The sequence below is a fragment of the Mastacembelus armatus genome, chromosome 13 (assembly GCF_900324485.2).
Source record: "Mastacembelus armatus chromosome 13, fMasArm1.2, whole genome shotgun sequence".
In the NCBI taxonomy this organism is placed as follows: domain Eukaryota; kingdom Metazoa; phylum Chordata; class Actinopteri; order Synbranchiformes; family Mastacembelidae; genus Mastacembelus; species Mastacembelus armatus.
Window position 1 is genome coordinate 23,718,688 of NC_046645.1, and position 16,944 is coordinate 23,735,631.

Genomic DNA, 16,944 nt, shown 5'->3' on the forward strand with positions numbered 1-16,944 from the left:
TTAGAATTTTGTAAATAATTAATACACAAAAAAATTATTTTAGCATTGCTTATTAGCTTTGCTAATATATGTCTAGTATAGGCATGATTATATAAAATGAATGTATATGTGACTATGCTCAAAATACCAAAGTGTGTTTGTGTTTTTGTCTTAAGGTCGTAGTATACATGTGTTTTTAATCATTTTATAAGACAAGAGCTCCAAATTCAACAAACACAAAAACAAATCCATCTCAAAGTCGCAGACACAACTTTTTCAAAAGAAAGAAGCTTTTCAAAAAAATTTTCACAGCTGATATATTGTCACTTTTGTGACATCTGGTTCTTTGAATCCAAATTACTGTTCATGTGACACATTTCTACTGACGTAATGATTGCACAGTCCAGGAATCCACTCAGCTAAATCGCAGACGTCACCAGTGTTTGTGCCTGTGACTTTAAGTGAGAACGTCTGTCTGTGGCGAGACAGAAGATGATTCACACAACAGCACTGGTTGTGTGCAGTGGATAGACCTGACCTGCCCACTTGGCTCTGACATCCACTTGTGTCACTCCTTAGCTATTCTGACGTGCAAGTTCACCGAATTTCCAGTTTATTAAAACACACCTTCAAGCAAATTCTAAATTAAACAAACTGCACACTGTAGGTGTTACCTGTGGTGTTTGGTAAATTAAACTGTCCAACATCAGTTAACAGGTGATGATGGGAACTTTGTACATGTTATGGTAGCTGGAGCTTCGGGTTGATAGTAAGAATCCAATTACATTTATCCCCTAAGACAAACATCTACACTCATGGATATTTAACAATGCACATAATGACATGTCGTCACTAGCCTGCACTGCCTCCACATTTTAACATAATTAGGCATCTCTGATTTAGAAAGAGCTGCACACAGTGAACAGTGTGGTTTTCTCATTTGTAGTCAGAGTCATGAACAATGCCGCCAGTATTCGACTACACAAGGAGCTCAAGGGCAAAAGAGATGGGTGTACTCAATAAAGTGGCAGCTCAGTGCATGTGTGTGTGATAGGAAACCTTTGAGGTACTGGATGAATAGCTTGTTTTCCTGGTGCCAGTGTCGCAGGATGGGAGGGGAACGGGAAGTGACTCACTGGAGGATCGTGCCTAACCAGGAAAGAGGCTGCGAGCTGCACGGGTGCCGATCCAGATCCACAGAGGCCCTTCAAAGCCGCACAGCTTAAGTGGAAGTCTAAAGATAGCAAGGACTAATATCACAACCCTGACAGCAACACACCAGCCTGTGAAAATGAAAGGATTCAGGTCAAGGTACAGTTGCAAATAATTCATGATTTCACTGGAGAAGCAGGCGGGCAGGATGACAGAACAAGGGAAAGCAAACTTAAATAGTCACAGGAAAGAAAGGCCTTGGCCCACTCCAACAGTCCTGATACACTCAGCTCCACCCGTCTAGTTCTCTACGTGGTTCTGATATGTGCATTCAAAAAACACAGGAAAAATGAACACCACACAACCCACATATCTTAGATAAGGGAAAAAAAAAAAAAAAATCAAACAGTTTTTATTTTAGCACGCCATGAAGACAGACATGACGGCTTTTACATCTTCAGTTAGTTGTTTTTACTATGAGACTTTAAAAATAACAGGACTTTTAGCCACATGAGAGTAAATGTCAGACTGTAACACTTCACACCAGAAAAATGTTGTGAAAACATTGCTCTTCATTCTTAATGTTACTGAAGCAGCTTGGTGTAGCACCTGAGGTGATCAAAATATAGAATATACAGAGTTTTACCTGGTTGATCATGTGTCAACTTTATTTAAATACTTTGACAACCTCACCTACAGTGTACAGTTAGAAAACTCCTCCAATGAGTGGATACTGGACAAATTTACAGAAAGAAAAACAAAACAAAACAAAGCCATGAAGGAAAGAACAAATGAACAATAACTCACACACTTGCTATAGCTGATACTCAGCCTCCTGACAGGAGGGAGCCAATAGTCAATGTTTTGTTAGTCTGAACCTTTATACACAAACACAAATAAAAAAAAAAAAAAAGCTTTTCTCCTCTCTTCACACTGTTACAGGCTGCCTGCATCCCACTGAGATTAGTGGTAATCACATATTGTTGACATATAAAATGATTCAGTTCAAAAATGACGATTGAGAAAGTATATTTACCCAAGTATAAAAAAATAAATTAAAACGATCAACATTTTTTACACAAGACGGCTGACATCCTGACAGCTGTTGCACAATCTGCACCTTCTATAAACTCCACTACAGTGACCTCACATTTAAAGAGTTTCAAACAAGCCCGGCAATAAATCACGGGATTAACAGGCAGAAAGCAAACACCTGCTGCACCCACTTCTGATCTAAACTGTTCACAATTTAAGGTAGAAACTAGGAAGGAAGCTCTGGTGAATCCATCCCCATAAATATTTCCACCATGAAGTGCGCACTTCCACTGTAAGAGACCTGCAGTGAATGACTTATTAAATGCAGGTTAATGCCATCTCAGGACGACATTAGAGGGAGCACCTACACAGATCAATGCAAGACTCTGCATTTAATTTTAGGTCCACGTCCAGTTAATGATTGTCCATCTGCCACCAACCTCTACAGCTGAAAGCTTGTGCACTCTAAGGCTGCAAATCTTTTCTTTCCTCAGCTGCTCTGAGAAATCTGCAGTCATGCCCTGTAGCATTTCTTAACAAAACATTAATAAAATAACTAAAAGCTAAAATCAAGTTGATTATCGTAAATCACTGAATCAAAGCCTCCTATTCTGATCAAGATGGGGAAAATGAAGGACATAAATGTTTATCAGCCAATGCTGTTTAATTACTGGTTGCACTTTTGGGGAACATCAACTTTTCAACAAAAACTTGTAAAATGTCCCTGCATCACTACTGGTGCTATGGCTAACCACCCGATAGCTAAAATCGGCCACTGAAGATGGACATGTGGAATTTGACACTTTTGAATCTGAGAAGCAAATACTCTTATTCTTCTCCTCTGACAGTGTCATTCGTGAACTGGATGCTCTCCATTTTCAGAGAAATGTTCATCTGAAATCCTGTTTTTTCTTTTAGCAACAGGACTGCTGAAAGAAAACTAAGTAAATGGGGCCAAAGGAACAGTGGTGTAGCGGTTAGAGAGGCAGGTCAACAGCAAAGTTGCATGTTTTGGGTAAGAGCTAAATTCCTGAAAGAAAACAGTATAGGAACAACTGGGAGTTTTGCCATTAAAATATTAATACAACCCTCAGAGGACTCAGAGGAAACTGACAGTGCAAAGAAGTAGAAAAATAAATACTAAAAAACAAAATCAAGCTGAATATAGATTTAAGCTATCTGCAGTTGTCTCGTGGTGACGTGTCATAATGACAAAATATATGTTTTTGTTTTACAAAAGTAAACAGTTTGTGAAAAGAATAAAGAAGGCGATGAATGCCAAAGTATTAATATAGAGCCGATTTGTTTTTGATGGGCAACAGTGATAAAGGAACTGCCTCAATCACAAAAACACCAAAAATAATTTTGTTCAGAAATATGTGAGATAAAAAACATGACCTCTCTTTCAATCTGTTAGCAAGAGCTCTGAGAAATCTGTACGGCTGAGAAACACAGAGGAGCACATCAAACAGTTTGAAGATTTACTACATACTGAGCTGAGAAACTGAAATGATATGGATGACAAGATGTGAAGTTAAAACGTTCATTCCATATAAATGTTTTAGTTGCTGTCTGAATAACTGTTCTCATTAAGCACTGAAATGAAGAGAATACATTTATTTATACATCAATAGGTTTGTTTAAAATATAGATTTAAATTTAAGCCCCTCCCCTCAACCCATAAGTCTTTTATAGAATCTGCAACACTGTGGTGTGTGGGTGTGGGTGTGGGTGTGTGTGTGTGCACGCATGTAAAAAAAAGTTGTGTGGTATCAGTTTGTTCACAAACGTTGGTCTTAACCAACCAACCCGGTCTCATAGGCCTCAGTGCGCTGCTCTCTCCCGTTTACACCGATCTGCTCAGTGTCCAAAAATGTTATGACAAGCCACCGGCCGACCACATGATGGTCTTTATCATTCCAGTGGCGGGGTCACTGACAGAAGGGCGACGCCGTGGGGTCGAAGCCTTTGAAAACGTCCTTGAGTGAAGCGTTGTCCTGGTCTGTGGTTGCCTGGTCAGGCTGTGCTGGACTGTTTCCTCCAAAGGGGCTACCTGTCCCACCGGGCTTGGTGGCCTGTTTCACAACACCAAAAAGAGAGGACACTGGTAGGTTGTGGATGCCCGCAGTGCCCTGATCTCCAACAGCTCCAGAAGCACCCTGACCTCCACCCGCAGCTGCCCCAGCTGCAGCGGACCCCCCCTGGGCCGTAGAGTTAGGTGAGGGTGCAGGCTTGGGCCGTGGCCGGTTATAGCTGTTGTACCGATCAGTCCCTTGTTCTCCACTTTTCTCTGGCTCTGGCTGGTCCAATGCAGACTTCCGAACAAACAGGGGCTCCTTAGACTTAGGTTTACCTGTCGTGGGGTCGTTGGGTTTGGATTCTGTGCTGGCTGAGGTGGGGGAATTGTTAGAGCCAGTGCTGGTACCAGGGCTGCCTGGTTTGTTAGTCCGAGGGTCATAGAGACTGATGCTGCTCAGCACACTAGCTCCCCCTGGTGTCCCAGTCCCCACACCACGCCCTGCCCCGCCTGAGGACAGCAGTCTCGGGTCGTAGGGGGCGATGGCAGGGGGGGAGGAACCAGATGATGTTACTGGGGACGTGGAAGGGACAGGAGGCGTGGGATCCGAAGGCTGCTTCAGTACTGACTTTTGTGGCTGGAGACGGGGATCTGTGGGGCCTTTACGTGCCATGCGAGGGTCCACAGGCTTCTCTGGAGGTGCAGGAGTCGTGGCAGATGGGGAACCCAGCAGTGATACAGGTGGAGCAGGAGTGGGTAAGAGAGGAGGAGAGGGTGTCTGAGAAGGGCTGGAGTTTACAGTCTTCAAAATACGAGACAGCAGCTCAAAGTCTGGGAGGGAGGAAGTGGAGGAGGAAGGAGCAGGGGAGTCCAAGGAGGGAGGAGACTGTACTTGGGGAGGCTGTGAGTGAGGGAGTGACGTGTGGAGCTGCTGCTGCTGCTGCTGCTGCTGCTGCTGTTGCTGCTGCTGCTGGGTACGAGAAAGACGTGGGTCTAGCGAAGGCACAGGAGGGATGCCTGGTGGGAGTGGGAGCAGATCCTGTTTAGGGATGGGGAGTGGAAGGAGATCTTCAGGTGACCAGGTGATTGTTTTAGCAAAGGCTGGCATGTGAAGAACAATATCCTTCTTGATGTGGCTGAACTGCTGCAACTGGGAGCGCGGATCTCTTAGAGCCATACCCATGAGTGGGTCCAGAGGAATTGGTACCGGCTTGTCCCGTAGAGCTCGTTCTGTTTCCTCTTCATCTGCTGCTGGGGTTGTCAGTGGTGGGGGCTTGTAGACCAAAGGAGGTTCTGGTTTAGGACCAGGAGGTGAGTGAGAGGTGGATCCAGCTGAGGCAGCAGCAGCTAACCGGGCTAACCTGGGGTCTGCAGGTGGGCCTGAAGTAGATGGAGCAGAGTGGGTGGTGTCGGAGAGTTGGGCTGACTCTGAAGCGCGTGCCAGTCGTGGATCCCGAACCAGGCGGGGGTCTGCTGGGCGAGCCTGGGGGTTGGCAGGAGAGGCCTTCTGGAGGCGAGGATCGCTGGGGGGGCCGTCAGATTTTTGAGGAGCCTGCGTCTGCTGACGGAGGGTCTTCAAAATGGAGGTCACGCTACCACCACCGTCCTCATCCTCACTGGAGTACCAGTTCCCTGAGTCACCTGGGAAAGGACAGATACGTTTACTGCACTTTTCCAACACATCTAGTTAAATTAATCAATCTTGAGGGAAATGTTAAAGCCATCAAATCAGACGTTTCTGCAGACTGTTGGGAAGGCAAGAAGGTTCATTTAAAAACGAAGTTTATTTTACTGGCAGCTCCATCTGTATATTCTTACTGTGAACTAGGTCACCAAATTAAAAGCTAGGAATAATCTCAGCACGTAAAAGGAAGACTGTTTATAGACTAAATATAAAATGTGTTAGTCACAAAGAAGAACTTTTCAGACAAATGACCAGTAGGTTCTACTTTACCTTCAGTGTCTCTGCTCTTCTCTGCTCCTCCCTCGGCCATCCGGCGAGCTCGTTCCTCTTCCTCCTGCTGCTTCTGTTGGATCCTCATGAACAGGACACGTTGTGCTGGAGGGAGAAAGTCAGGCACAGAAATCGCTCCCTGATTGGCTGACGCTGCACTACCAGAGGCTTCTTGGCCACCTGACTGATTTCCAAATTTCCCCGTTCCTCCTCTGTCATCCATGCCAGAAAAAACCTGAAAGTTGTCACCTGAGAAGGAAGAGAGAATGTTCTTATTAGAACAAATAGTGTTCCACCCACAGGATTGCTTTACACTTTTAGTTTTTAATTACTTGATTTGATTCCTGAAATTCACTCTCACCTTCTTGCACCACTCCTTCCATCTTCATCCCCTCCTGCTGATTGAAGAAGTTATTGAAAAAGTTTCCTCCAGCCTGAGGAGGCCCTGGAGGCATAGTCCCTGCATGAGGAGGACCGTCACCAGACACAAATCCTCCCATCATGGGTGGTCCACCGGGGCCCATGTTGGGGGGTCCCTGGTTCATTCCAATGTTGGGGCCCATGTTCTGCATATCAGGGGGCATCATGCCTGGAGGACCAGGAAAGCGGGTAGGGGGGGCACCAGGGGCCCCTTGGGGTCCAGGTGCTGCAGCTTGACCCTGGTTTGAACTGGGAGTCTGGCTCCTTATAGAAGAAGGAAACAGGAGTCAGGATTCACAGAGTGGATTCTTTGCAGGGAGACATCAGGCATCCTTACATTTCCTATCCACAGTTAGAAGATGTATTGGAATAATTTAAGGCTCCATGTTACCCTATCACCCAACATATAGTGTCTACAGGACAAACTGAATTGACAAATATTACATTTAGCTTTGAATTTGATACTCTGAAGTTAACTGAAAATAATCACTCACAGGCTTGAATGACTGTTTAATGGTTCAAGCCTGAGAGTCAATTCTAAATACAGCTGCCATCATTGCCACAGGAGCAACCTAAAATTGTTGAGAGCTGCCTTTCACGCCTACAGGTTGAAGTATTTAAAGAGAGTCTCTGGGGATTATTCCTTCAATAAACTACAAACCTAGACCACCTTCTACGTAAGATCAGAAACTCAATTTTCAACCAATATGAATGTATAGAGAACCTTTAATTCTTAATGTTTGTTTTCTGATCTCTTACCTGACAGCCAGTTTCTGAGCCAGCTGTCCTGTTGGCTGAACTTTAATCTCAAATAATGAGGGGATCTTCTTCCCAGTGCAGCTGCCCCCTCCACCACCAGGAGGTGCAGGTCCCATGTGGGGAGGTGGGCCACTGGGATTTGGGGGTCCACCCTGGAAAGGACTTCCATCAGGGCCATTGACAGGGGGGCCAACACAGGGGTTAGGTCCAGGAACAGGCACTGGTCCTGTGGGAACTTTGCTGGCAACAGGTCCCTGGTTAGGTCCAGGAATAGCACCAAAGTCACCTGCTGCAGGCCCACAAAATTCCCCAGTCCCTGTGTTAGCGGCTACTGGAACAGGACGAGGAGGAGTCGGGAGGAGGCCGACTCCAGGAGGAGGTTTGGGGAGAGGGTTGATCCCCTGTTTCTTCAGCTCCTCCACCTCCTTCTCATCCTCAGCTCCAGCCTCTGCATCCTCTGCCAGCATCTAGACAACAAGACCACAGAAAAATCCAACCATAAGGTTATCTGAAATCTTTTCTAAAGGATTCTGTTAATGAGCAAACGGCTTTAGTCTGGAGACTTCAGAAGCTGTATTTCACTTTAGACCTTTAAATAACTTTAATACACACAATATAGCTTTAAAATAAATCTTTTCACTACCTAGTTTACAGGGTAAATTGACCACATGGTTTAAGGATCCTACCTTGTTGAGTAGCTCCTGAGTGTCATCATTGAGGGAATCATGGGAGAACATACACTCATCTCCATTGACACAGTTTCCTGTGGTGTGGAACAGCTTACAGGGGAATTCACGTAGCATAAAAGTCAAGGACTGATTAACACATTTTCTCACAGTTTCAATTAAGTGGAATTGGAATAAAATATTTACTATTTAATCATCCCTTTTTAAATAGAGACAATGTATTTGATTAAATGAACATCAGAATACCCAGAATTCCCCCTCTTTGGTCAATAGTAAAGGATATCATGCATGTAAGGACAGTGGTCGGCTCGGGCGCAGAATCCAGTGATGTAGAATTTGCACAGCTCCTTCTTTTTGGGCAGCTCAATGTCATGGCTGAAGTTGCAGTGGTCCCCCTGGTGGTTAAACAAAAGGCCAACATGCAGTGATCTGATGGCTGACAGGGTTGAGAGACCTATCACCACTAGGTGACTTATAAACCTCAAAGGCTAAAATAAATAATAGGTTCAATATTAAACTATGTTAAATATTGTCCTTTGTGTTTCCTCACTGTTTTTTGTTGACAGTTATTTAATGTGGTATCAGGCTGCGTGGGTTTTTGTCAGCATACACTCACTCTTTGTAACTTGGCACAGTTCAATGATGTGTGTTTTCAATCATGTATTAGACCAGGCTGCTTCCTGAGACTGTTGGCCATGGAGATGTTGTAAATTACTGATTTAAACCGGGTTGCAAACAACTTTAAATCCAGTTATTTGGGGAAATTTGTGCCACATTTGAGGAATTAAAACATTTAATTTTCTATTGAGCATAAGCACTAATCAAATCTGGATTAATTGAAAGCACAAGACTTTCAAAGTTTTTTAAGTCACATCTGTCAATATACGTAGAAAGAGAAAATATTTTGCTGTCTTACCCAGGTACATCTCCCCTCGATGTAGTATTTGCAGATGGCCTTTCCTTTCTTATCCTGGTGCTTTTCATTCTGATTCCTCCTCCCTACTCCTGGTCCATCACCTCCACCTCCATCCTGAAGACACACAAATCATTACATGCACTGCATTATTTGGGATTACCCAAACTTATTTAATTTTCATTTCAAAAGTCTTACCCCGTTGTCCATGTCTCCGTTGTTGTCGTCATCATTTCCCATGTCACCTCTGCCTCTCCCTCGGTTTCGACCCTTTCCTCCTCTGATCATACCCCGGCCTCCTTTACCTCTGCCTCGCCCACGGCCTCCTTTACCTCCTGGTTCAGACATTTAAGACAATGAGTGAATTTCTGGCCAATACAGAGCAGTGAGCAGTTAATCCATGAATTAGTTTGTGCATCATTATCACAACCTGTGCTACATCTAAGAAGAGGACTAGACAAAAATGCCAAAAACACAAAGGTCCAAACTCACCTCTGCCTCTGTCTTTGGACTTCTTGTATTGGTTCAGTTCTTTTGAATAGTCATCATAGTCATCATCCCCCATGTTGTCATAGTCATCATCTCCATACTGTAAGGACAGATTTAATATGTGTCACGTCACAGTATATAACTTCAGCATCAGCCTGCAATGAAATGTAAAGCTGTTATAGTAGTAATAGTACTATGTGAACCCTAAAAATGTTTGCCAAGTGTATTTTCAGAATTATCCCATTAATAAGAAAAACACTTCCTATGAAGACCACCAACAGGTTTGATTTGTGCTGAACAGTGAGGGTTGGCATTTGTGTACTGGAATGCTTCCATGACGAAATATATTAGCTACCCCGCCCCTTTTTCGGCACATGGCCAAACAACACATACCCAAATTAAACTAGCTGTTGTCTTTACATTTTAAGGGTTATATTGATGACCTTGGTGTCGTTAAAAGGAAAAACTTTCCAGTTTATTATTCCACACTGTAAAATATGAAATATGACTCCCCTTCCCCCACTAGCTTCACTCACTGCATGCCCAGCGTTGTCAAGGAAAGTTACTGTAGCGGCGGGGGCCATTTAAATCTCCCTTCCCCATCATCAGCCATACAGCGTGATACATCGCTGGGAAGGGCTTTTCATTGGCTACAATATACGTCAGTCATCATTGACAAACGATGCGACTGGCTGATTCTACTTTCATTAGAATTCGTCCTCTCCCCCTGGTGGGATTTGCTCTCAGTGGTGATTCCTATTGGTTTCATGCTTATTTACGCTTAAAACGTAACAAGTTTGATTGAGGTCTGATGTGATTCACAGAAGCTTGCTATGTCAATATTTATTGAATAAACGGCGAAATCAACCGTAAAACGAACCGGATTAAAACTTTTCATGAGGACGACAATGGTTTTATGGATTTACTCAGGGATAATACGTCTTTTGGACTAAAAACATGGATGCACTATGTTCCCTGGATTCTAAGGAAAAAAATAATATGCAACATGTGCAGTTTCAGTACATGTCTGGCTCTTTACTTGTCCACAAAGGTAGGATGTGTCATATTGGAATATTTTCACTCTTGTTAAACATTAAGAAACTGTTGTCGCTGTGATAATTCAATCCTAAATTGCTTTGAATCGTGAGACTTTCTCCTTTCATTTCATATATAGTTTGTCGGACTTTATTCAAATTTGTCCGACGATCTGTTCTAGTACATCTGGAAATACAATTTTGGTCCCAGGCCTGGGACCGGGGTAACTAGGTGGTTTTGATTAAACAACTGTGCAAATACATAAAATACAACAAAAAGAGAACAAGTACTTGCTCCCCGGGTTTTGACCAAAGCAAATACATAACAGGCTTCATCCTGAGTTCTAAGCTTCACCTCCACGTCGTCTCCATAACCGTCCCCATCGTCGTTGTCTCCTCCCATCTTTCCTCCTCCACCTCTCCCTCCTCTTCCTCTGTTTCCTCCTCTTCCCCTCCTCCCTCCCCTCATTCCTCCACGGCCTCTCTGGTTCTTCATACGACCTTTTCCCCCTTCAAAGACACGAAGGCAAAGAGATAAGTTAGTGACTTATCTATGGAACGTGGATTGATAAGAAACTTATGATGCTCTACTGTTAAAACAATTGTGTTGCCAGCACATGGTGAACAATCTACTCCTAAGCTTTTGTCACACATGGGCATGTAAACTAAAAAGTCAGTTTACCTCCAGGGAACCCACCTCGCCCGCCACGACCACCCCCTCCTTCCTTGGCCTTGCGGTACTGGTTGAGCTCCTTGGTGAAGTCATCATAATCTTCATCCCCCAGATCCTCATCTTCCTCACCCTCGTAGTTATCATCGTCATACTCATCGTAGCCTCCGTAGCTCTGCTTGTCCATCTTCATGTAGTTGCCTTTCTTTGAGCTGCCATAGCCGCCATGAGACTAGAGACAAGTTGACATTTTAAAAATTAGCAAATACAGAAACAGGTCACTTAAAAAAAACGACATATGTAAAATTACCAAGATTTTAAGTGGTGCCTCAATGGTGGAAGGTTTTCTCTGCAGACTTACAGAAGGGGGATACTGAGGACTGTACTCTCTATACTTCCTTTTCTCACTAGGACTATAGTCAGAGTCATCACTGTAGTCTGAATGGTCATCATCAGAGGATGCATGACGCTGGAAAAGAGAGAAAGAAATAGATTAAAAAAAATTCAGACAAAAGGCAAGCCTGATGATTCCTTAGACAAAGACAGTAGTGTACAGATAACTGCATCTTTTTAGATCTGCAGATGCCAACATTCATACTTTGTGTTTGGATCTTCGTTTCTTCTTGGACCTCCTCTTCTCCCTTTCTCGCTCCCTCTCCTTCTTTCTCTTCCTCTTGCGACGATGCGCTCTCTCGTCATCTGTATCGCTGCTGGCGTGGTGCTCCCGACTTCGGCGAGGCCTCTCCCCAGCCCCTTCCCCTGCTGCTTCACCTCCTCCACCTGCTTCATCACCCCCGTCTCCTGCTGCGGCCACACCTCCACCCATCTCCTCCTCCTCCATTTCTCCCCCATCATCTTCCAGCTCACCCTCCTCCAGCTCTCCATCATCTGGCCTGTATATGGAAACAATGAATACAAAGGAAAGTTACACATCTCATCTGTGGCTGACGGCCCATGCAGTTCTGAAAAGCTGGGGCAGCAACAGCATTCTCTCATTGTGCTGCTACTCATTGTGACTGAGACCTAGCTTTGTACCCCCGCACCCCTGCTGCGCCACCGATTTAAAATGCGCCCAGCTACACCACGGGAGGAAGCTGAGAGAGTTTGAGCTTTTTCTCCAATCGTGATGCCAGTGGGGTTAAAAAAAAAAAAAAAAAAAAACGCTCTTAACTTTAAATGTAAAAAAATCAAATGATTGTAATCTGTACTTAAAATTTATGGCGTTGGACGCGGATTTCTATATGGCTACTACTTTCTCTTATGAACTTTTTTGATATCTAGCAGCACTGCAGGGCTATGTATTAGGAACATCTGACACTATTGGACAGACAACTGTATATTAAAATTGGTGATTCATTGTCTGATGAACTGTATTTCTGTGTGGGCTGTGACCCTGCAGCTGTATTTCTCACAGATATTTGCCTGTTTAAACTACAGGTTGAAACATTTTGTGCAGTACAGATAACACTACTGCACAGATGCATGCCCTCAAAAGTGCACTAAAAACAGCTGCCGTGAACCCAGAAATCACCTAAAACCAACTGCTCAACATATTACCCAAAGGAAAGCCGCACTAAGATGTCAAAACACTTTCTGCATACGCTGAGGGGAATTTATTGTATTGCTAAAGCAAAAACATTTAAATCAATACAAGGAACAAAAATATAACTTCACAGCAACTAATTATTATACCTTCAGTTTGGCCAACACACCTGACTGTAATTGTCATCAACCAAATCAGCGAACATACAAGTACATACAGCCCATAGTGAGCAAAATACACACTTACAGAGTCAATAACACATCAATTTGGATTTAATTACACCTTATCTAAAAATATAAATAATTACTTTTTTGCTGCACTAGTCATCAAACCAGGTCTACAGATGAGTTTTGTGCTCCTGTATGTATTACTGGCCATCAGTCAAAAACCATTATTTGGGTGTTTGAACTGCAACATTTCAGGGACAGACAACGAATTACTAACATGCTGTCACTGCGGTCAACTGCCAAGACGGCACTTCCACACAAGGCAATGAGAGCACAACCATGAGGCACTAAGTGACAGGGATCACATACAGGCCTCATCCTGCAGAGAGTGGTGGGAGAGCAGGCAACACACAGTGAGGACATGTGAAATGGAGAACAGCTTTTACAAATCTTACCAGCAACAACAAATGTCAATTTAGGCTAGAAAAGTGCAACATATCCACCCCAGGGAAAAAGCTGCTATTAATCCAAATTTCAAAAGCCCTGCTTTAGTGTATTTTCCTTTCCACTGTGCCACAATTTTATCCAAGAATTAAGCCAATACCAGTGCCAATGCCATAGTTTGACTGGTCATTGTTTTGTCCGCCATTTTCACTGGCCAAGACGTAGTGTGATTTATGCCAGGCAGAAACAGGGGTCAAATTATTTAGTAGCAGCAAAGACACAAGGTATTATTAACTCTTTATCTGAGGATCGACAAACTCAAAGCAGGCTGAAATGACTATTTGCAGGAGGCTGGGAGTAAGGCCTGGGGCCAGTGTTGCACTTATTCACTGACCTGACTAGAGCTGTATAATATCTCAAAGGCAGATTCTGTCCTACACAGAGAGTGTACTCTGTGATCTGAGACAGAGCAGGTGGTTGGAATACTCAACCTCTCAGACAAAACGTCAGCTGCACTGTATGTGTGCAATGCACTGCACCACATCCTCGGCATACCAGCTTCCTCTGGAGAGAGCACAACATACACCCTTAATAGCTTGTGCTTAACCTCACTTTCACAAACAGTGTTCAACTGCAGAGGAACAATCATGACTGACTCAACAGCTACAAGTGAATGATAATCATTAGCTTATTTCATCACTGGAATACAAAAACAAGAACTGATTCCAAGTACAAAACTTTGAATTTTCTTAGTAAAATGATACTTGAACACTGTATGGAATTACTATCCGACATTTTTACCATGATATTTTTGTCCTCATTGGAACCCACTAACACAACTGAAACTATCAGGGCACTGCCTCAATAGATAAGTTATCTGGATGACTTTTCTGAGTTAGAGTTAGACGTTCCTTTATCTAGATTTGAGGGAGTTTGGGGTTTTATGCAGCAAAGTAATCCAAAAGTTTTAGTGAAACAGTTGGTATAAAAGTTGAAATTGCTCCACAGGCACAATTCTGCTACAGAGAATAATCTATAATAAACAAAGCCTACCTGCATATTTTGGATCATTTGATTTTTCTCTGGAACAAAAGAATGAAATCCAAAACATGTTATGCTCTCTTTGAAAATCATTTCTTAACTTTAATGTCTCTTCTCAGTCATTCTATGAAAATTAGCTCCAAAATATACAATTATTCAATGTTTTCCACCAATACTGTCTCAATACCAACAATTTTTACTCAAAATATTTTAGCAAAGAAACTGTCAACTATGGGCTCTTTGTCCTGCACCAGCTATCAGCTTTGAACATAAACACCATGAACTCAGGAGTATCATGCAAAGCCAAGTCACTCCTCCACCTCACTACTGGCAGGTGATAAGAAGCTGGCTTGCAGCTGTGTCAAAGTCAGGTACACAGACTTGTCACAAGAGAAACTATTGCCACAGTGGTGGACTGGCTATAGTAGCACAGAGATTTGGCTGCAGATTGTTATGAATCAGGAGTATCTGGGGTTCACTATGGGCCATCTCGTATTTTCATAGTAAAATCATAATACTTTAACACTGTTGAGATACTGTACACACAACCTGCTGACATCAATGTACCATTTTGGATAAAAACCAGTCCAACAAGACTTCTCTAGGCTCAGAAAATGAACACTTATTGATACATCTGATCTGTAACTGATCAGGTAACTCACAATCTGAGGCTAAACAGACCTAGAGAGAAACATGTTTACTTAATAAGGTATAAATTAGATTAAATTAAATTAGACTAGACATCAATCAATCAATTGCTGATGATGGCTAAACCCAATAAGGTCCAGATCTGTGCAGTTATTCTCATCCATGTAAATTATGCCAAACAAGTTTCCACTTATATCCATTCACACTGTAACAAAGTGTAAAATCTATTAACACACCCTACTAGCAAACAACTGTGAGAAGTTCAACAGAGCACAAGATTACTTCTGTCCATTAAGGATGTCTGAATCAAAGGATTTACCATGCATTATGGTACATTATTAGCTCAGTGGCTGAGTCCATAACCTACTTCATTATAAGCAAAGGGCCATGATTAAAATGGGGAATACTTACTGTGACAGGCTTCCTTCTCATTTTGCACTGAAAACCATTGAAAAAGTTTTCCCCTAACCTTTTAGGGACTCTAGTGGGGTTTGTGGGACTTTAAAGTAAAGTTAGGGCCAACTGGGCATCACACAGCAAACTGCCAACTGGGCACTGTGGAAAAAGGGAACATTGTGTTTGACTTGAAACACTTCTGGGATGCTTTGCAGACGTTTTGCACATTTTTGGGGACTTTTGTGGATGTTTGGGACGAGTCGCTGTGGGCACGACTGTGAATGAGAGTGATATGTTAAGACAAATATTCATGAGCAACAAGCGTTTAAAAAGCTAGCTATAAAACTGATTAGTCGACACTTTTAAGAAACTCAAATCTTTAAGAAAATGTAAAAGTTTTAAATTGAGGTAAAGAAACGCCAACCATCAGAGTGTTTAAGAGCTAAAATATGTTTTCTTCCGAGTGGTGACGTTATTCAGGCAGAAAGACGATGAGCAAAGTTCAATTTTAAAGTGCGTGACCTAATAAGTTGGCAATACCCTTAGGCCAACTAAACAGACAGGCTGGACGGCTTACGGCATAATTTAACTAGTAAAAAAAACAACTACCAAGTTGATCTGGCAATGTTGGTTAGCGGTATGTTCAAATACACCGATTGGAAACAGATAACGTTAGCAAACTAGCACGAGCAAAAACCATTAGCCGTTAGCTTAGCCTCCTCGCTCTTGGCCAACTGCAATGGTCGGTAACATTAGCTAACAAGCTAATGGTGCTAAGTTAGCCTAAAAATAGGCCCACGGTAATCACAACACGATCGTTTGGCTTTTTCTCCATCTGCGGCACAATAAGTGTCACCGCACACATACCTAGTTGAATTAACGTTAATTAGTTAACAATAAACAAGTAGTTAACCGATGCTTTATAATCGCTGAAGAGGCCAGTATGGCGGCTAACTTAACGTATGATCAGCTGTTTCGACCTCGTCTTTTTTTCCTTCAGCCAAGTTGGCTTGAGTCGATTGATCGCTGATTGGGAAACGGTAATTAAAAAATAGAAATACAGGGAATAACGTTAGCGTTATCCCAGGCGCTAACGTTATTTGGCCTTCCAGTTGGCGTTGTCGTGTCAACATGGCGCGTTTTACCTCAGTACTCGTTTTCCAGAAAAGGCGAGTTTAATCCCTCTGACAGAAAAAAAAACAAAGAAAAAGAAACCCCGGGCTTTTTGTGTAAAAGCACAGGACAAATAAATAATTTCATTTAAATATGATTGTAGAATTACTCGACCTTTCGTCAGTCAGGAGACTGTTGTGTTCGTGGTTGGTAGTTGGGGAGTTTGGATGGACAGTCATGCTTTCCACAGCCATTTCCTCTAGCTACATTGAGGTGCAAAAAAATTACAACTCGACACTGGAATCTACTGGCTTATGCGTCACTTCACTAGGAATCTACTTGTTGTGGTTTTAGGAAGAGTTTCAGTTCATAGTAGGCAATTCTCCACTACAGTTGTAAGAGAAATTTGATGAAATTGAGTCCTGACGCTCTTCGTCCTACTGTAGCGATGTGAAATGACGACTGATAAACCTAAAATGGCCGA

The 16,944-nt window shown here is 42.9% G+C and overlaps 1 protein-coding gene across 5 annotated transcripts; it reads right to left on the reverse strand.

The window, feature by feature from the left end:
- Positions 1 to 1,630: 1,630 nt before the first annotated feature.
- zc3h4 (zinc finger CCCH-type containing 4) lies at positions 1,631 to 16,944 on the reverse strand. 5 transcript variants are annotated; one of them, XM_026321171.2, is made up of 14 exons: positions 16,635 to 16,944; positions 11,707 to 12,001; positions 11,470 to 11,577; positions 11,121 to 11,340; positions 10,794 to 10,948; positions 9,408 to 9,504; positions 9,114 to 9,250; positions 8,919 to 9,032; positions 8,286 to 8,397; positions 8,003 to 8,112; positions 7,317 to 7,783; positions 6,499 to 6,821; positions 6,138 to 6,386; positions 1,631 to 5,824 (listed from the first exon to the last, which is right to left on the reverse strand). In XM_026321171.2, exons 1-14 carry the CDS (start codon positions 16,712 to 16,714, stop codon positions 4,098 to 4,100), a joined length of 4,194 nt encoding a protein of 1,397 aa, XP_026176956.1. In that variant the 5' UTR covers positions 16,715 to 16,944; the 3' UTR covers positions 1,631 to 4,097. The 5 variants fall into 5 exon arrangements, with proteins under 5 accessions (XP_026176956.1, XP_026176946.1, XP_026176937.1 ...); XM_026321161.2 differs by having other exon boundaries at positions 11,136 to 11,340; positions 11,419 to 11,577; XM_026321152.2 differs by having other exon boundaries at positions 11,419 to 11,577.

Bases quoted from the DNA above. Each gene is read 5' to 3' on its own strand.
- zc3h4 (XM_026321152.2), bottom strand. From the start codon at position 16,714: ATGGCTGTGGAAAGCATGACTGTCCATCCAAACTCCCCAACTACCAAC. The intron at 8,398-8,918 runs GTAAGACAGCAA...TTTAACCACCAG, and splicing joins TCGAGGGGAGATGTACCTGG to GGGGACCACTGCAACTTCAG. The intron at 5,825-6,137 runs GTAAAGTAGAAC...GTCCTTTCCCAG, and splicing joins GAAGAGCAGAGACACTGAAG to GTGACTCAGGGAACTGGTAC.